This window comes from Zootermopsis nevadensis, unplaced genomic scaffold (genome assembly GCF_977971745.1).
Source record: "Zootermopsis nevadensis isolate Lab colony 2312 unplaced genomic scaffold, Znev_1.0 Znev_ptg000013l, whole genome shotgun sequence".
In the NCBI taxonomy this organism is placed as follows: domain Eukaryota; kingdom Metazoa; phylum Arthropoda; class Insecta; order Blattodea; family Termopsidae; genus Zootermopsis; species Zootermopsis nevadensis.
The window spans coordinates 7,040,548-7,061,008 of record NW_028259145.1 but is presented as its reverse complement, the minus strand read 5'-3'; the positions used below and the strand labels follow the sequence as shown (position 1 = coordinate 7,061,008).

The 20,461-nt window shown below is 36.9% G+C and overlaps 1 protein-coding gene and 1 long non-coding RNA gene across 4 annotated transcripts in view; one reads left to right on the top strand and one right to left on the bottom strand.

The window, feature by feature from the left end:
* LOC110838871 (aminopeptidase N) overlaps window positions 1-18,960 on the top strand; it is a 46,133-nt gene extending 27,173 nt beyond the window's left edge. For 2 of the 3 annotated variants that reach the window (XM_022082500.2, XM_087348855.1), the window contains 9 exons: window positions 1,845-1,926; window positions 3,417-3,600; window positions 4,640-4,844; window positions 5,885-6,159; window positions 7,007-7,203; window positions 9,857-10,024; window positions 13,818-13,964; window positions 15,093-15,174; window positions 15,434-15,844. In XM_022082500.2, the coding sequence (XP_021938192.1) occupies window positions 1,845-1,926; window positions 3,417-3,600; window positions 4,640-4,844; window positions 5,885-6,159; window positions 7,007-7,203; window positions 9,857-10,024; window positions 13,818-13,964; window positions 15,093-15,174; window positions 15,434-15,616 (1,523 nt within the window). In that variant the 3' untranslated portion in view covers window positions 15,617-15,844. Of the gene's footprint in view, window positions 1-1,844; window positions 1,927-3,416; window positions 3,601-4,639; window positions 4,845-5,884; window positions 6,160-7,006; window positions 7,204-9,856; window positions 10,025-13,817; window positions 13,965-15,092; window positions 15,175-15,433; window positions 15,845-16,328 lie in introns of those variants that run through there. The other variant, XM_087348854.1, reaches the window with a different exon arrangement.
* A 120-nt stretch (window positions 18,961-19,080) lies between these two features.
* On the bottom strand, window positions 19,081-20,452 carry LOC147873861 (uncharacterized). The gene is made up of 2 exons (XR_015535167.1): window positions 19,876-20,452; window positions 19,081-19,753 (listed from the first exon to the last, which is right to left on the bottom strand). It is a non-coding gene; the product is annotated as an uncharacterized LOC147873861 (long non-coding RNA).
* Between the last annotated feature and the right edge of the window lie 9 nt (window positions 20,453-20,461).

The following is a 20,461-nucleotide window of genomic DNA, read 5'->3' as shown; positions in this document are numbered from 1 at the left end:
ACACTGAACTAAGAATGAGGCAGTGATTTAACAAGTGTATATTTGAATTCACCATACAGCATTTTAAAATTCATCTGTTGGAATCAAGTAATAATAGCTGAGAATGAAAATGATTTGCAAATATCAGGCTTCCTTTTACAAATAATCATATATAATTATACTTGTATGATCTGAAGCTTTCATGATGACTAAGTATAATGAATTATTCTCAGAAGAATTTTTTTATACATAAAAAATTACTATCTGAAATTATAACACATTGACCACTCATGATGATGATGTTGATGATAGCCTATTATGAAGCTCACTCTCCTAAGAGTAGTAGTAGATGATATGAGGAACATTTTCTGTATCACATCACATCTGCATTGTCAGTGCTGTTTATTCATTCATATCCATGGGCCGTTGACCAGAATTCTTAGAAAATTTAAGAACACTTAAATTCTGGATTACTGATGAAACATAATTTAAGTAATTTTTCAACAGGCGACTGATGCAGTAAATGTGTTCTTCCAGTTAACTTGTTTTCTCTGTGTTTGAGTGGGATATGCTGAGCAACTGTTCCCAAGATTTTATAGTTACAAAGCAATCTATGTCCACTGTCTTTTAATTCTTTGGCAACCGTTTAATACATCAAGTAGTAGCTATGGCAGTCAGTTATAGAAAATAGTCACTAAGAATGTGTGTGTATAGGAGACTAAATATATGTTGCTGTCTTGTCACCAGAATGCAGGGTAAAATCATCACATAAAGATAGCTATTGGATCCATTGAAAATGTGGTAAAGTTCAGATATTTGGGGACAATAGCAACAAATCAAATTTTGATTAATGAAGCAATTAAGAACAGATTGAATGTGGGTAATGCTTGATACCGTTCAGTTCAGCACCTTTTGTTTTTTCGTCTGCTGTCTAAAAACGTAAAGATTAAACAATACACAACTAAAATTTTGCCTGTAGTTTTGTGTGGGTGTGAAACATGGTCTCTGACGCTAAGGGAGGAACATAGACTGAGGGTGTTTGAGAGCAGGATGCTGAAGAGAATATTTGGACCTAAGAGGAATGAATTATTAGGAGGCTGGGGAAAGTTGCTTAATGAGGGCTTCATAAGTTGTACTCATCACCAAATATAATTAGACAGATCAAGTCAAGGAGGGTGCGATGGGCAGGGCATGTAGCCCGCATGGGAGAGAAGAGGAATGCACAAATGGTTTTGGTAGGCAAACCAGAAGGAATGAGACCACTGGGAAAACCTAGGTGTAGGTGAGAAGATAATACTAAAATAGATGTTAGAGAAGTAGGATGGGTTGTTATGGACTGGCTCAGAATAGGGACCAGAGGCGGGCTCTTGTGAACACGGTAATGTACCTTTGGGTTCCAAAAAATGTTGTGAACTTCTTGAGTGGCTGAGCAACTGTTGGCTTCTCAGGAAGGGCTTGGCTGAACAGAATAAGTAAGTACATAGTCATAGGCTTATAATGAAAATGCATAAAAAAAATTGATTTAATATGAATCTCTTTGCATCATCCAGAATCAAATAGATTGGCTATGATTATGTCCAAAAGTCTTGTTCTGCCATGAATTACAAATTAAAGGCTTGAATTAAAGATACAAAATTTAACTAATTATATTTAGATTTCCCTTTCACCTTTTTTATTTTTGAATTTTTTAATGTTAAAAGAATCTTTTTCTTTTAAGTAAAATAATACATTTTCTATTCTGACTTTTCTTGATAATGGAGACTGCAAGGTCTTTGAAGTCTGAGTACAGTATGGATCTGAGACCTGTTACTGAGTCAGTTTTACCATTAGACACATAACACTCATAATATTGTGTTTGTTTTCAGTTCAGTGGCTGCTCCGAATGCTGAACTACACTCTTACAGAAGTCACATTCAGAGATGGACTAAGAAAATTCCTTCAGGAGAAGTATGTGTTGTTCTTGCTCTTTACTTATAACATGATGTCATAGTATTCATTTCAGTTTCATATGTATTCAGTGATGTTTAGATTCTTCCTTTGTCTTTTGTAGTCTCATTAAAATATGCAGATTCTTTTGATAACTGAATACTATTTAGAACACAGTTTTTACCATTTTGTTCAATAAAAATGTATTCTCTTCTGTACACCATGAAAACACAGGCAAGGGCAGTACTAAGACTGATGATAGAAAGGCAAATTTACTCATGAATTGTCAGGAAATATCAAAAATTAAATCATTCAGAAGAGACAATTCTGTATTGAGCCAACATTGCTTGTTTGATACCACTAAAGTTTACATTTGATTGGCAAATGTTCTGCTTCCTCTGGTCACATTCACTCACAATCTGAGGTCTGAAGTTGTGATCTGTATTATCAGACTTATGAAGTCTGATCAAAAATCTGTGTCCTGAATTTCGGTCTTTGACATACTGCACTGTGAATCAATGTGGCTGACATGTTACTATGAGTACAGCTCATTCCATAGCTAAAGCTAAGAATAAATTAAAATCAGACTCTTTTTGTCACATGTTGATTTAACGATGTCCGAAACTATAGATGACTTCAGAAATTCACTAAGTGTACATGGTGGTTAATATTAAAATGGCTTTTTGTAGCTTAAATGCGTCATGTTTGTGTTGATTAAATATATATTTATTTTCACAGTCTATACACAAACGTTGTAATTAAATGATGTTGTTAAAATTATATAATATTAAAACATTATGTAGTATAAAATATTATATTTTGGCGCTTTTTATCGTAAATACGATTTTACATTATTTAGCGCATTTTTACGACATGTTTCGATGGATAAGACCTCATCTTCAGGTTTATATCAATTTTATAATATTTTAAAATTATTAGATATTTTTATGCAATGTATTATATTGATCTGTGGTTTGTTTGTAGATTTTCTATTTTCATGATGAGTTGTTTGTTTGTAGTCAGACGTTTATTTTCAAGATGTGTTGTGCGGAGTGACTTACGTCTGATAGCTGGTGAGGATAATCTGTAATATTATAAAATTGATATAAACCTGAAGATGAGGTCTTATCCATCGAAACATGTCGTAAAAATGCGCTAAATAATGTAAAATCGTATTTACGATAAAAAGCGCCAAAATATAATATTTTATACTACATAATGTTTTAATATTATATAATTTTAACTACATCATTTAATTACAACGTTTGTGTATAGACTGTGAAAATAAATATATATTAAAATGGCTGTCTTCTGGGTTGTAGCACCATGTAGTCTGGTAGAATATGTAGGATTTGAGGGTCTCATGGTGGTGAGGATGAAGAAGGCTGATTATCACCCTTATGACAGAGGCAGCAAGGACTTCTGAAAATGTAGTAAACTTCTACCATACTCATGACACTACAACACAGAAGACAACCATCTTCAAATTGATTTCTGTATCTGATCTGCAGGAAGTTCAAAACATATAATGAAGACGAAGTTTGGAGAGCACTAACCAGTCAAGCAAGAGAAGATATGACCCTAGAGGAACCAATCACAGTGCAACAAATTGCAAAGTCTTGGATTACAAAAGATCGTTTTCCAGTGGTAACTGTGACAAGAGACTATGATGATAACTCGGCCCATGTAGAGCAGGTAGGTGCTTTAGTGTTACATTAAAGATGTCAGTACAAACTGGACATTTTAATCTGGCTTTGTGTCTGGAAGGACCCAGATTCAGCCAAATACCAGAGGCTTTTTGTGATTTGATAGTCTGTTCAGGCAGTTGCCAGGACAATGCCATGGCCACTTCCTTCCAGTTCATCATTATTTGCTTCTGTTTAATCTTGAGTAACTGAAGAAATTAAATAAACCAAGACTTAGCATGATTTTGATAGGATAAAAACACACATGGGGGAAGTAAGAAGTAATTCATACAAACTTTACACTGCAAAGCCATATATATATAAAAGGATGATATTAAAAACACTCTTTAGTAAGTAGGTTGTGGTGAAGTGAATGGACTTAGAGCAGGGTTCAGTGGCAGGATATAGTGCTGCTATTTCTGATGACGATGATAAAGAGGGTTGCATAGTGAAAAGGAATTTTTTGATCAATTTATTATCTATTAACTACTTACACATCTTAATGCATCACGGAGTCAGTCAGTACAGACAGTCTATAATGACCATTCATTTATGCTGGTCTAATTAGTTTGATGTAAAATAAATTTTCTCACAAGTGTTATAATAACTCTATTTATTTCATGCTCTGTGCATGAGGTGAATTCGTGAAAGGGAGGTTTTGTACTTCTGGAACTACTGAATGGCCAGTTTGATCACATTATTCTGCTTAACAGTTTCACTCCACTGTAATACCCATGATGTTCAAATTAGGCATCAGTTTTCTCAAATCATATATTCTAACAGATGCTATAATGTGTTGTGTGCATGAGAATCTAGGGAAAATGTCACCAACTTGCAGTTGTAGCCTTCACAAATGCATTTGGTCAGGTGCGCGCATCATTCTTCTGTGTAGTTCCACCCCTTTCTTTGCCTTGGACCCCTTTAACTGTCAGCTCTCTGCCTATTTCACAGCTTCCTGGTCCATGTGTCACCCATTACTTCATTCAACACTGGACTGGCTGGTTGTAGAAGCCCGTATCTGTAGTTCTACTAATGGTGTAATGTTGCAGCATGTATTCTTAAAAGAGCATTCTCATGACGTGTATGAGCAAGACTCTCTGCTGTGGTGGGTTCCTTTGATATATGTAACATATGACAACCTGGATCCCAGTGCTGTTCATGATACAGTCATGTGGATGAAAGAGGAGAGACACACAAACATCGTCAACCTGCCCGGGCCCGACTACTTCATCATCGTCAATCCAGACGAGATAGGTGAGTTGTCCATGCATGCAGCAGCTTTATATATTGTGAGATGTCTGGGCATTTCTTTATTTCAGCATTTTTTCTGCCCTGAACAGCTTAAGATCAAACCTGTTTCAACTCCATAGCCGTATTTTGAATGGCCTCACTTGACCTCTGTGTGGTTTTGGTTTGTAATGAATTAAATGAACTTCAAATTTATGTCTCTATAAACTTCTATTCTTCTATGTCCTGCATGAAGTTTGTTCCCTAGATCATTTCAATTTTGTCTAATGCGATCCATCACTTGAAATTTCTTAAAAATATAAATTTGTTGATAGAATTTTACCAGCATTTTCTTATTAACCCAAGTTTGTTTGTTTTTTTCTTTATTTCTTATTGAACTGTTTAATATTATTAAAAGCAGGATTACAGTGTATAAAAATGAATCATGAAAGCCGGGAAGTCTTTATCAAGAGAATAGAACATGATATGACTGGATCACAGCAAATGAGCTTCAAAATATTTGAAAAACTGGCCTCTGAAGATAATGATAACACCTGAATCAATTTTATATTGGCAGAGAAATGGACGAAACATTGCAAGGATCTTTTATACAAGGATAATTTGGACTTAACACTAGGTCAGAGAAAGAGGAGCAGGCTGTATCATATAATGAAATGGAAGAAGCTGTTAAAACAGTAGGAACAGGAAAAGTGTAGGATTTGATGGCATGCCCATGGAATTGGGAAATACTTTGTCAAAGAAAGTAAGAAACTCCTGTTCCATTTCTTCAGTAATTTATGGAAACAATGAAGGGTTCCAAGGAAGCGGGAGGCAGCTTTAATGATTAACATATATGAATTGGGGGTAGTGTACTATGGCATAATGCCCATACCAGATTTTATCAACTCTGTCCAATGATTTTTGGGTTTAAAATTGCAGACAGACAGACAGACATGATCTGACCTATATGCATTCATCTTGTCTACTTTATGGATAGAACACAAAATTTTGTATGTTAAACTGGAGGCAATAATCTGAACTGAGCTAAATTTATTGTTTCGTTACAGGTATGTTCATGGTGAACTATGACCAGCAAAACTGGGCCCTTCTCTTAGACTACCTGCTTGGCTCTGGGCCACAGATCTCCTCTGCAACAAGAGCGAAGCTGTTGCACGATGCCTGGAACCTGGCATATGGAGGAGAATTGGACATGGCAACTGCTCTCAACATGACTCTGATCCTGGAGCAAGAGACAGATCTGTCTGTCTGGGAAGTCATGTTTACAATGATCGACCATCTTGGAAGGTGCATCAGTGGTACTGATGCTGGTCTTAAGTTTGAGGTTAGTAGTTTCTAAAGATCTTTGTAATACTTAAGTCTGCCTGATGTATGATGTTAACAAGCAATGTAGTAAGACAGTAATGTGTCTCACTTGCATCCAGTTTCAGTCTGGGCTGGAGGCTGATTGTCCTGACTATGACATTACTTGTTTGTTCCAGGTAGAAGATCAGGATGGTACTTTGAAATAGGTTCTTCCTAATTCACTACTTGTGATCATCTTCTCATCTCTAGTGATAATTGACCCCTACAATTGATGTAGTATTTTTAAACTGTGCACAAATCACCCTGCTTTGCAGTATCTGCCACATACATTCACATAATACTTGTACAATTGTTTGTTTCATGGCTTATTAATGTCCTGTGCTTCAGAATGAGGAAAAAAATGTGAAGGTAGTTGTCTTCTGGAGTGTACAACTCAGATGATTGGGGCGATAAACTCCTATGAAAGTCAGCCAGTGTCTGTGAGACTACATGGTGCTACATCCCAAAGACAACCATCTTCATGGACATTGTTATAAGAACCTCAGATATCACCACAGATTCTTGATCACTGTAGCAAGTTTTGGACTGAGATATGATACAAGTCACGACCTGTGACCATTGTGCCATGATGTTGATGATAAACAAATGCACAAGATTGTGTTTCATTCTGTGTGTTAATTGATTTATTAGAAGTCCTGATAGCTCAGTCTGTAAAGTGAGTGGCTACAGGTTAGGTAACTCAGATTCAAATCTCAACATATGATTAAGAATACATGAAGGTTTATAGCCACACCCATTCATGCCTTCATGGAGCAGTGCTTAACCATAAATTATGGTGTTATTAAAATAAATGGAATTTGTTATAGGAGTATGCTCGTTTAATACTGACAAGACTCACAGAATCTCTGGGAGCTCCTCAAACAGATGAATGCAGTAAGAAGACAAAATTGCGGTCACTTGCTCGTTTCTGCTTGTGTCAACTTGGCCACCAGCCATGTGTGACAGATGCTAGAGAAACATACTCAGTGTGGATGCAGAATGAAGACCCCAATGCTGGAAATGTGTAAGATTCTAATTATTAGTGTGATTTGGAGCCAAGGCTTTTAACTGGTTGAAATAAACATTTGATTTAGGTTTAGTTTTTGTTTGGTAAGTGATAAAGTGCTGTGGTTCTGTTCTGATTTAGCACTTTAAGTGAAGAGTTTGGTAACAAGTTTGAACTGGTTCATGAAATGCAATAATTAAAGATGATACTAAGTTGGTGAAGAATTCTTTGAGTTCAAGCAATTGTTCTAGCATTTCATAAGTGGATTTTCACATTGTGCAATGCCTATTATTCATTTATTGGACAAATTTGCCTCCAGATTTCTTGGTAAACATTTTCTTCAAATTTTTATTGTTTACATTATTCTGTTAGTATACAGTCCTTGTCAAGACGTTCTGTTACCTTTGTTACTTAATGTACACCCATATCTTCTGGCAAGAATTCCAAAGCTGTGATCTCGTTGCTCCCATTGTCTGCTGACTTAGATCAGTGCCGTACTTTGACAGGTTGGTGATCAGAACTTCTTTTTTATGAGTTCCTATGTTCTTCTGTTTGAGCTGTGTTGCTTCCAGCATTCTTATAACTTTTATTACATTTAGAACGAGCATTCACAAGTAGTTATGTGAGTTTTAATATGTACCAAGATGTCTGGCAATTCCTTGAATTGAGTGAAGTCTTCTCAGGTAGTTACATGTGTCAAATATTTGCATAAAACAGACATTACATGAAGTGTCTTGGTCCTCATCAGGGATTTAAGTGGTATCTCCATACTGTGGAAGCCATCTAGATACATGGGTTGCCTTGTGGGCGAAGCCATCGAGATCCGGCTGTGTTCCAGCAACTATAGCAGAGACAAAGCATTCTCTCTGTCACACGTGACACCCAGTAATCAATCTACTCAAATGGTCTAGAGATGCACCAATGGGAAAGCAAGGTCAAGCAGAGCTCAGCACGTGACTCCACTCACTAGCCCCATCTGCCACCCAGTCTGGCAGCAAGCAGCCTAGACAGAGTGTATATGTGTATGCGACTTCCTGGGCTCCGCAGCCATCGCATCCCTGATGATGAGGACTGAGATGGTTCTCAAAGCATCAGTTTTCTGTCATAATCTGATGCTGCTGATTCCCTGAGAAGACTTCATTGAATTTAGTAGCTGCGACTGCTATAGATCACACGTCATGCATCATATTATTCAATGACTGGAGACTCTTCAGAAAAAGAAGGCAAGACTGCTTAGCTCACTGGCCTTGATGCTCAGTTGCAGAGACTAGCATGTTGTTTCTGCCTGCATGAAACCAAAACATCATGTCAATAAGGCTGACTCAAGAAGAATTCTCCAGTGAACTAGCTTTGGCACTACTGCTTGAAAGAATATGTCACACTAGGTGAGAGTTCCAAGGAACTGTTCATGTGCATCTGTCTCTGACCCTAACTCTCAGACTATACAATTGGGATATGGCCCAGGCACACCTCACTCAAGCATCCACTGCTTCCGACAAGGCCCTTGATCCAGCAACCATCACTGTCTTCAGCAAAGGCCTAGATTTTGCCCTAACTACAAACACCAGATCCATCTTGAAGGAAGTCATCAGCAGAGTAGAACAATCTATCTGACATCTCCCAATGGATATAGCAGGAGAGATATATGACAGGAGACCAGCCATATCATAAGACATGCCAAGCTGCAGATGAGTAAGAATACATCAAGACTGAATTAAGATGCTGTGTTGAATCTATGAAACAACAGCAGATCCCAATTCTCCCCTTTGGCAAAGGCATTGCAGCCATTGTGCTATCAAGCAAGGACTACAATAACAAGATAAAATCTGTTCTGAGTGATTCTGTCTACAGGATACTAACAATGGAACTGACCATCAGGATAGAGAGGCAAAGAAGTCAGATATCCCTGGAGAGGTTGCAAAGAAGCTGATTCCACATTCCTTGGTGCTACCAAGGCTATACAGGCTGCCAAAGATCCACAAGAAAAGATATACCACTGTATCACCTCACCCATGTATCAGCTGGCAAAACATTTCACTGGTGTACTGTGTCCACTTGTTTGACAGACAGCCCACCACATTAAGAACTCTTGAGGCATTTATCCATAAACTAAACACCATAAACCTATACATGATGCATGCATTCTGTTGAACTTCTATGTAGTCTCATTGTTCACCAAGCTCTCACTAGAGGACACACCACACATGATGTCACAACACATCCATAACCAGACTGTAAGTCATTTTTAGGCAGGTCCTGACCACAACTTATTTTCTATATAATGGCACTTTCTACAACCAAACAGATGGTGTTGCCATATGTTTGCCCCTCACACCAGTGATAGCCATATACTACATGGAATATTTTGAACTAACCATATTTTTCTGCATTGAAATATAAAGATTTAGCATTTTCTTTGAAAGTTAGAAAGTGCACTGTGTTTGTTATTGATATGAGCCTGGTTTAAAGAAAACTGTTATGGGCTTGCGTGCCAACAATTTTGATCCATAGGCCATGCATTGAAAACCCCTGGTTTAGATTATAAAGTGCTTCTGCAGAATTATTTGCTTCATAGCTAACTAAGTTTTGTGGCTTTTCCTCAGTGTAAAATTTTATAATTTATACTTGGCATAAGAGAAAGGAGACAGTCACATGTTGTTTGTGGTTTCAGTGTTCCAGAACTATATATGTGCACAGTGTTCCAGTGGGGTACAATGGAAGAATGGAAGTTTGGTCTACAAAGACTGATTCATTTTCCAGCTGGTAGAAACTGGTCAGAGCGATACTACCTACTTAAGACACTGGCAGGTTGCCCAAGGCAGCAGGAGAAAGTTGAGAGGTAATTCAGTTGTTTCATTACATTGAGGTTAATGAAATAAATGAGACATAACATTCTTCATTGATAATCTTGTAAGAAGAACATTTTCTATTTTCACTGTATGTTTGGTAGACCAGGGTTTTGTTGTCTTAATACTGGCTATCATATTTTGAGGGTTTTTCTGTATTTATTTATTTTCATTTTCTTCTTGGGGTCATTCTATGTCAAATCAACACAGGTCACAACCTGATGCCCTCAAAATTGAATTATTTTTGTCAGATTATAGTCCCAGTAGTCCTGCTAAATGTTACTGCTTTCTTGCCACTGGAATTTTTTAGAACAGACATCTGAAGTTGTCTAAACCTCATTTTTTGGGCATAAGTTATTTTAGAAACAGTAGCATAAATTCTTGAGGTACAGAGCTCATTTTATACTTATTTCAAAGCTAATAAAATAACCATACCAGTAACCTGTTAGAACAATATATTCAGCGCAGCTATGTTTTCAAGGTTGTCAAATTAGACCTTTAACCTTATATTCTCACACTGCTGCATTTTAAGTTTTTAAAATATAAACTAACTAACTAGATGGCTTACCGAACCCGAAGGTTCATCACCGAATTAACCAAAGCCCTCCACCGGACCCTGTCCTGGGCCAACAAAATCCAGTTTCCTTCAACTCCTATCTCCCATAGATCCCGCCTGAGATTATCCTCCCATCTACGTCTAGGTCTCCCCAGCGGTCTCTTCCCTTCAGGTTTCCCAACCAGTACCCGGTGCACACCTCTTGTCCCATCCATGCGCGCTACATGTCCCGCCCATCTCACTCTTCTCGACTTAATCACCCTCACAATACTGGGGGAGCAGTACAGATTTTTAAGCTCGTCATTGTGCAGTTTTCTCCACGCCCCATCGTCTTCCCTCTTAGGCCCAAATATCCTCCTCAACACCCGATTCTCAAACACCTGCAATCTGTGTTCCTCCCTCTGAGTGAGAGACCATGTTTCGCACCCATACAAAACAACAGGCAAGATTATTGTTTTGTATACTTTAATTTTCAGGTTCTTAGAAATCAGACGGGAAGACAAAATATTTTGGACTGAGAAGTAGCAAGCATTTCCGGAATTTAGTCTCCTCCTAACTTCCTCACAAGTATCATTTTGATTTGTTATTGTTGTTCCCAAATATTTGAACTTTGTAACCCTTTCAAAGGATTTATTAGCTACCCTAAGATAATTTTGCCCGCCTGTCTTCTGATGACGAGATACTAACATGTACTTAGTTTTTTCTGAATTTACTTCCAGCCCCACTTGTCTACCAGCCTCTAGTAAAACTTCTGCGTTCCTCTTTATTGTATTTATATCGTCCCCCAATAAATTAACATCATCAGCATATGCCAATAGCTGATGTGTCCCGTTCAATTGCAAACCCTCCTGCCTACCTTGGACCTTCCTGATGGCGTATTCTAGCGCAAAGTTAAAGAGCAAGGGAGACAAAGCATCTCCTTGTTTTAGACCGTTCTTGATGAGGAATGTCTCAGATACATATTTACCTACTCGAATTTTGCTGCAGGTTTCATTTAAGCACATTTTTATTAGACCCACTAGCTTCTTTGGTATACCAAATTCAATAAGAATATTATATAGCACTTCTCTCTTCACAGAGTCATAGGCTTTTTTGAAATCTATAAATAACTGATGTACAGTCCCACCGAACTCCCATTTTTTCTCTAGTATCTGACGAATGCAAAAGATCTGATCAATCGTTGATCTGTTTCGTCTGAACCCACACTGATGATCCCCAATAGTTTCATTCGCATATGGGGTTAATCTTGCCAAAAGAATGTTGGATAGAATTTTGTATGAGGTTGATAGCAGCGATATTCCTCGGTAATTACCACACTCAGTCTTGTCCCCCTTCTTATAAATAGGAATAATTATGGATTCCTTCCATTGATGTGGCATCTCTTCCTTATCCCAAATTAACTGAATAAGCTTATGGATCCTCATATGCAACCCTTTGCCACCTGCTTTAATTAATTCGGCCGGAATCTGATCAATTCCTGGAGATTTATAACTTTTCAACTTCCCAATGGCTAGTTCCACTTCATCTAAGCTAGGTTCTGGCACCAACAGTTCAGCTGTATGCATTTTAATCTGTCTAATATCACCAGTATCATGAACATTTAAGAGCTCGCTAAAGAAATTTTTCCACCTATTCACAATTTTTATTGGATCTGCAAGCAAATTGCCACTATCATCCTTTACCAAATTAGTCTGGGGTTGATATCCTTTCTTAAAGTTATTAATGCCTCTGTACAGGTCTCTGATGTTTTTTTCCTTATTATTTGTCTCAAGTTCAGCAATTTTGCCCTTCAGGTATTCCCTTTTCTTAGTCCTAAAGGTTCTACTAGCCTCACGTCTCACGTTACATAGATTATCCGCATTTGTTTTGTTTGGGTTCTGCAACCATTGAAATTTTGTTTGCTTCCTTCGATCTATTAATTTTGAACATTCTTCATCAAACCACGGTTTATTTTGCTTTCTCCTGTAGTATCCTAGTTTCTCTTTTGCTGAAATTTTGATGCAGTTTCTGACATTTTCCCACTCCCTGTTGATGTCCACACTTTCATTATCCTCATTTGTCTCTAAAATTTGAAACCTATTCGAAATTTCAACTTGATATTGTTCCTTTGCCTCTCCCTCACTTAATTTTTTCAAATCAAATCTTTCTGTGTCAAAATTTTGTTTAGTTCGTCTACTTACTGAAAGCCGCTCCCTCACTTTTGCTACCACCAGATAATGATCAGTGTCGCAATCTGCTCCTCTGAATGATCTCACATCAATTACATTTGTCTGCCTTCTCTTATCTACTAAAACATGATCTATTTGATTGTGTGTTCTGCCATCTGGGGAAGTCCAAGTGTATTTATGAACATCACGGTGTGGAAATTTTGTACTTTTTACAATTAAATCTTTTGACGTAGCGAAGGTCACTGCTCTGATGCCATTATCATTACTAAGTGCATGGAGACTCTCGCTGCCTATTGTGGGTTTGAAGACATCCTCCCTCCCAATTTTTGCATTGAAATCTCCTAGCAGAATTTTCATGTGATACTTGCCAAATGTATCAAATACTGATTCCAATGTTTTTAAAATATATTATATATTATTTAAAACATCTGCAGATATGAAGTTTTGGCTGTAATGGGATTGGGAACTTCAAGCAACACGTTTCTTCTAAATTCTCTACATTTATTAATTTAGGTTAATATAAATAGCTGTATTGTTCTAAAAAAGAAATTTACATAACAGCCTCCTCTCTCTGCTGCTACATCTTCTCATGCAACCAGTTTGATATTCTCCAAAATACTGTAATTTCTTACTTTTTTACTGCTTTATGAGGGTGAACACTTATACAGTATATTTTTCCCTCCTCTGCTAGGAAACCACATTATGTGCTTTTATATAAGCTGATACTTATGTTTCGATCTTTTAATCTTGAACCTTAGAAAATAATTGTACTCTTTATTATGTGTAAGAGTCAAATATAAGGCACTCAGATCAGTGAGGAGCAAAGAAAACTAAATTAAAGCTGAAAGATATTGGTTTGTGTTACAAGTTGATCAGAACTTTGGTAGGTAAATTTAGAAAAATAATCCCAGAAAGGTTTGAAGGTTGAGTTACAAAATGTTGGCGAATATTGAAATTTTCTTTGTGGAATGTTACTCTGGTGGCATGTATTTCTGTTTAGTTATTTTATGTTTATAAGTAATAATTACTGAAGTCCGTGTCAGAAAACATTTCTTCCCACAGGATTCTGAACATCACTTTATTGGAAAGCAATGACAACTTCACAGATTCAGATGTGCGCCTGGTTCTGAACATGCTCACAGGTAGTTCTGCTGGCTACACCACACTTTTCAATTTCCTTTCTGAGAACTGGGAAGGACTGAGGCAGAGGTATGTCTTTCTATACTGTGTAGCCTGATCTTATGAAGCTTTCATTGCATTAGCAAGGCAGGATGTGTCCACTAATATGGTTAAAAGAGGTTAATGCAAAACATGTCCCAGGTTGTGAAACTGTCATATTGATACACCGACACAGTTACACTGATGAGGTATGCACAGTGTCATCTTGCAGTGTGCTTGACATCACAAGTGGTTCAGACCACACATTTCAGGAACAGAAGTACAAATAAAGAGGTCATTCTCAGGAGGCAGTGGCTGGCAGGGGTACTCATACTTGAAGAGTTGACCCACTTTCAGGAAATTGTGTACCTGATTGAGTGCATAGCATTATAAAATGTAATTAAGCACATTTCACAGCTAGCCTTCTGTCTAGCATGATTGTAATTTAGCATTATTACAGACTGATGTACTAGATACATTTTGCATGAGTTCTTTTGTTAAGCTTTCCACTAATTTCAGTATTTCTGCTCACTGTTTTAGTTGTTCTCAACAGAACCACAAGTGCTAAATTACCTTAGTCCTTGTGCTCATCAACTGCATGGAACTGCGTCCTTGTTAAGGTGAAAGTTGTTCATGCAATCAGGAAATTCCTTGCCTTTTATCAAACTAGAAGGTTCACAGCAGCCCACTGCTCGGTCCTGTCCTGAGCCAGGTGCATTCAGTCTACACCCTCACACCCTTTTCATCAAGATACAGTTTAATCTCCTTTCCCTATCTGCACCAGAATCTCCATACTGGTTTCTTCCCTTCAAGTTTGCTGGCTAAAATTTTATTTACTTTTCTTACGTCATGCTTGATACATTCCTTGACATATTTTTTCATTTGATCACTATAATAATGCTTGGTGAGGAGTACAAATTATAAAATTCTTTGTATAATTTTTACTTCTGTCTTGTTAATTCACCTGTCTTAAATCCAATTATTTATTTCTTCACTTTGCTGCAGTCACTAAACAAATTACAGTTTATGAAAAAAAATTATGACAGGAAATGTGAACCCAAGATAATGCAAAAATCTTTGTTTGTAGTCATACATTTCTGTTTGCTTTAATTGCTTATCCAGATGTATTTTTCTTCTGTGGTGTATGTAAAGTAACATTGGGATGTGTCTTCATTGCAGATTGACAGGGAAGTCTCATATGTGGGAATACCTGGTGCATGCTGCAACTGAGATGTTCAAAACACTGGAAGGTTACAACATGGTAAGCAATGGCAGTCCACTGTTTACATTTCTATATTTGTAATTTTTCATGAAACATTTCTCATCACAGTGAGGAAAAATATAAAATTAAGAGCATTTATTAGATTTATGAAGTTGGCTGTCTTCTGGGTTGTAGCACTATGTAGTCTGGTAGAGTTTTACCAACGTTTCAGGGGTTCTTACTGTCTCCAGCATCCATCACCCTGATGGTACATAGTTCATTGCAATGTTCACTGAGATTGTTGCTGCTGCTGTTCCAGGTATCAGAACTGTATGTGACTCATCAGGGCGAATTTGGAACTGCTGAATCAATTGTGGAGCAGGCTCTCCGCACAGTGAGTGCTGAAGCCCGGTGGAGTGATGTGAATTTGCCTGTTCTGGAAGCATGGCTAGACAGCCATCTGCCTCTTAGCAGTAACACTGGCAGCACTGCTGCTCCATGAGCACGTTGTTTGTATGAGGTAGTAGTGCTGGTAATAATATTCACTGTACTGTAATGGGGTATGTATTTGCAGTTAGTGGGATTGGCCTGTTGATCTGTTCAAATAGTGTATTAGACCTGTAATAAAAGGTTATGTAGTCTCATTATTTTTCACTGAATGTTGTTATAGAATGATATGATTAGGAATCATGGCACTGAGCACTTTCAATAAAAACTTTTAGTGAGTGAATTTGAATCTTTCAATGGTCTTAATTGTGTAGCAGTATTTTTAACCACCCCTTCAACTTCTGAAGTGAAATTTTTCAATTTTTGTAATTTTCAGTCTATAGGTATCAGATTTTATCGCTTCAGTTTACATAAGACTAGTTTATAATTTTACTCTTCTATTAGTATGTTATATATGTATAAATCCTTTGATGACATGGAGCCTGAATTTGAATGGATCTGTTTCCTAGTTTGATTGCAGAGACTGATATATTACTGTTGAATTATGTATGGCACCATTAAGTAGCTTCTTGAATAATTTTATACATTCCTTGGAACCTTTCCGTCATTCTGGTAGGTATGGTCCCAACATTTGATATTTTACTTAAACTCCTCCTGTGTGGGAGTTCTAGTCAAGCTTTATAACTTTCACCCATTTTAAGCTATTTATCTTTCACTAACATTTTCTTTGTTGGCATGTAGGATGCCAAAAACAATGTTTTCTTTAGTTTCAGGAACCTTTCTAACTGTGGAGAAGTATAAAAACTGTCCATCCAGACAGAGTGTGTGACCATGACCCAGAAGATGTTCCACAGTTTAATCACTGTTCTTGCAACTTTACTTTTGTCAGAATTCCATGCGTTTCTCTGTATAAATTATGAAAAACCAGACATCCTGTGCTGGATTCACACAGTTCATAAGACTTTATCTTAAACTTCGGAGCTTTCAGAGGTCTATACTGACAGACACTCTTTCCATAGAGTCAATGGTTCATCTTTAACAATATACTGCTTTTGGAGGAACAGATTTTGAATTTTTTTTTGTTTAAGTGTTGAACAGTTGGACAAATTTTGAAAAGTTTGACAGGACCTTGATATTCATGAACTGTAAGGTTATCAATGAAATGAAAAAATTGGACATTGAGCTCAATACTTTCCAGAGGTAGCATTTCACAAAAGAAAATGTAATTTAGAACATCCTGGAGTAATATGTGAAATGCATGACACTTTTTTGCAACTTGGTGCTGTGCATATTTGTTAGTTTATTCTACAATATATTACATAAGAACTACAACAACAAAAACTTTGGGAACATTTGAGCAATATCCAAGTCAATATCATTGAACTGTGGTCTACATATTCCACAAAACGTTTTGTTTGGCACTAAGTGTTCGTGTATCCTACCAGAAAAGAATTATTGTTATCCCTGCCATTTCCATCTGTTTGTCATAACCTGTGTAGAAACTTAATTTTCTTTGTTTGGCTGGCCACTTGCTCCTTTATCCAAGGTTTCTGCTACACAGACAAGATGTTCTGGGCATTCACCATAGCTCAGTTCAATCCACATCACATTATAATTCTTAGTTTTGTCACGAGAGGCCATATAAGTGCAGCTGAATGTACAGTGTATGGGAAACTGCAAATAAGATGTTTAAATGCTTGACATACTCTATATTTGAAATCAGTTGAAGGGTTAATTATATATTTAATGGTGCTGTTGGTTGTATTTCATCAATGTATTTTAAGGAATCGGTAGTATATTACACCTACAGTAAAGTGTGTTGTGCTACTAGATATTTATACTGTTGGTTCTCTTATCTACATGGTTAATTTGTTGATTTGCCCATTTGTTGTTGGCACATCTAACGCTTCCATGCCCACTGGTTGTAATTGTGTACATTAAGTTCCTGCTTATTTCTCGTTCATTCCGAATGGGATTTCTTTTAGTTCTTACCCATTAGCTCTGTAGCCAATTCTTAACAGTATTCTCTAAGAAGTATTGTTATCTTAAACCTATTTGAATGACTAATCCTCAGTGAGATGTGTCTAATCTGACTGCTTTGTTCGATGTCACAACCATGTTTACAGCCATCTATGAACAGGAATAAGTAGTGCCTATATTGGGAAACTACAATAGTTTAGTGTAGACATCTATTTCCATACAAACCTTCACATGCCAATCTCCAATGGTACAAGTTACATATATCATTTTGTAGCTGCCATATTGTTATAGTATTTTAGATTCAGCAAAAAAATGGTCTTAACAATAGTTGCATAACCTTTTTAATATTACAGTAAAAAGGAATTTCAGGACTATTAATAAGACATGCTAATTAGACTGCAACCTCAGAAGATGGTGACCACATGTGAAATAATTTAATGTTGGCTGAATGTCATAACTGTTTTGTATATGGCAGGTCCCATATTTGAAGCATGATCCAGAGGACTCGCTGTCCTCAATGTGGTCTCTCTATATGGTTCGATGGCACCTCCTTCCACATAGTTTCCAATTCACAATTTACAAATTACCCTACCCTTAGGCACTACATAACTACTGAAGTTGATGACTTTTCTTTAACAAAGAATCAATACAATGAACAGTGCTGAATCATTTAGTTATATTGCTGATAAGTTGATTTATCATCATTAACCTCAGCAGTTAGTCTTATTAAAATGTCCCTGTCAAAATTGATCACTCCATTAGTTCTATGGCCTACCTCATCCTTTCCTACCTTTTGGTATTTAGTGGTAAAATATTTTCAAACTACTTTCATCAATTTTTTCCATATTGTTAAATAATGTTTGATATTCAGATATTCTTTCTAGGATGTTAAATTTGTATGTTTAGTTTTTGTCTGATTGCTTGGTTTGTGATATTTGTTCTACTATAACCTGCAACAGTCTTTAGGAACCTCATTTTAGTTTCCTTATTGTTTGTTTAGGATTCCACACTCTGATCTGCGCAGCCTTAGTATAGAAATCTTCTTGTACCACCCGATATCCTTTTAATTGTGTGACACATATATTGAAAAGTATTTAGTTTCATATTAATGGTTAAGATTCATTTTATACCCCAGTATTTAAATGCAGTGATGACTTGTTTAGTTAGTTTTTCATTCAATACAGTTTGGGCTCTTATTAGTTATTTGCCTTGGAATGCCAAAATCTTTGTCTTTGCAGTTCATAGTTCCACGTTATATTTTCCTGCAGTCTTGAACAATTTCAGTGCCATATATCATTCTGTAAGTGACGTTGTGATCTTATTATTCTCACCTGGTTATCTGTGAATAATTGAGCTGCTACAGAACCTGTATTTTGATAGTAGTTATTTATGAAATAAATGAAAGAAAATTCTTGTATACTTTGTGGTGATACTTCAAGCATTCTGGAGACACAAAAGTTAAAAATACTAATAATCTCCAAAGCTAACAGAGGATTAGTAAATGATAATGCAATAGCCTAGTTCTATTACTTCCCATCATTACCCTTCAGGTTAAGTTTAATGGGATGAGCCATATAAGCTGATACTTGAAACAAGACAGATAACAACCAGCATCGCAACTGTATGTGGTATGTAAAATTAGTATAATGAAGTTAATTATCTGTGGAAATGTGCACAAAACATTCCTGACTACAGATGATTACATTTGTCACAATTAGGCTTGTACAATCCTCTTATTAATAGTGCATTTATGACAATCTGAAAAATAAAGGCTGAATAATTATAATCATTTGAATGATGGTAACTTCCATAGTTTTAAGAGTGCTTGATGCATGAGTTACTAGTAAAGGAGGTTCACTGTATATCCAACAGCTGTAGTTTAAGTATTATACATATATCTTACATCTGTAGAAGCATGTTTTTTCAAGCCTCAAAATATTGAAGAGAAATATGATCTTGAACCAATTTATAGCTCTCAAGGCACATTAAAGGAGATCGGACTCGTTTTGTTAATCACTGTGATTGCACTTCCTCATAGCCATACAGCCGTATGACCGTATGCCTAACTGAATAAAAGTAAAGGTGCCCCGCTACACGCCATATAGGTGCTTGGGGGATTCACGACCTCAGCACTAGACGGGTGTGTGGTCAGCGTCACGCCCCATCCACGCCTTACCCCAGGGAATGGACGCCGGTACCCAATGGACAAAATCTGTGAAACCATCGAAACGATAGCAGAAGGAGAAACCCACACTGGTCTCGTTGAAATCAGTGTTGCTGTATTTTGTGATGATGAAAAATTGTGGATAATTTGTCTTTATTACTGTTTCTTACGTCCAATAACTCTAAATCTGGATGAACAATTTTGCACATTCCCTCTATTGTGAGATCCTTGTATTTGTATGTTTCCAAAGTCCTGTCCTACAGTGATAGCCTCTCTTCAATAAATGGTAACGTGACCATCGTTAGGTAAATAAACGAACCATGTGAAATCAGCAATGCCTCTCTGTCTTGTGAACGTCATTCCATCAACGTGAGCCGATCGGTTAACTTAACTTTGTGGAGGTGAATTCGGTAGGACCCCGTCTCTGAATCGCTTATTTTAACGTTTGCGGAACGTGTGAATTTGCCATATGAATCTAATTTACCACAGGGCCATTAGGTAAAATAATCGATTTGGTAAATTAAACCATTCGGTGAAGAAGTAACTTGTGAAAGAGTTCTTCGCTGCTGTACTCGTACGCAGGTAGTGGTGATGCGGCAGAATAGAAAATTGTTCGCCTACATGTTGTTTTGCATATAAATTTGTCTGGGTTCCCTGCGATGACAATGTCAAACCTCAAATATCTAAAATGTACTCAAAATAACTAAGAGCCTTGACTACTTCACAGAAGAACGAATGGGAATATGGTACGTGGGT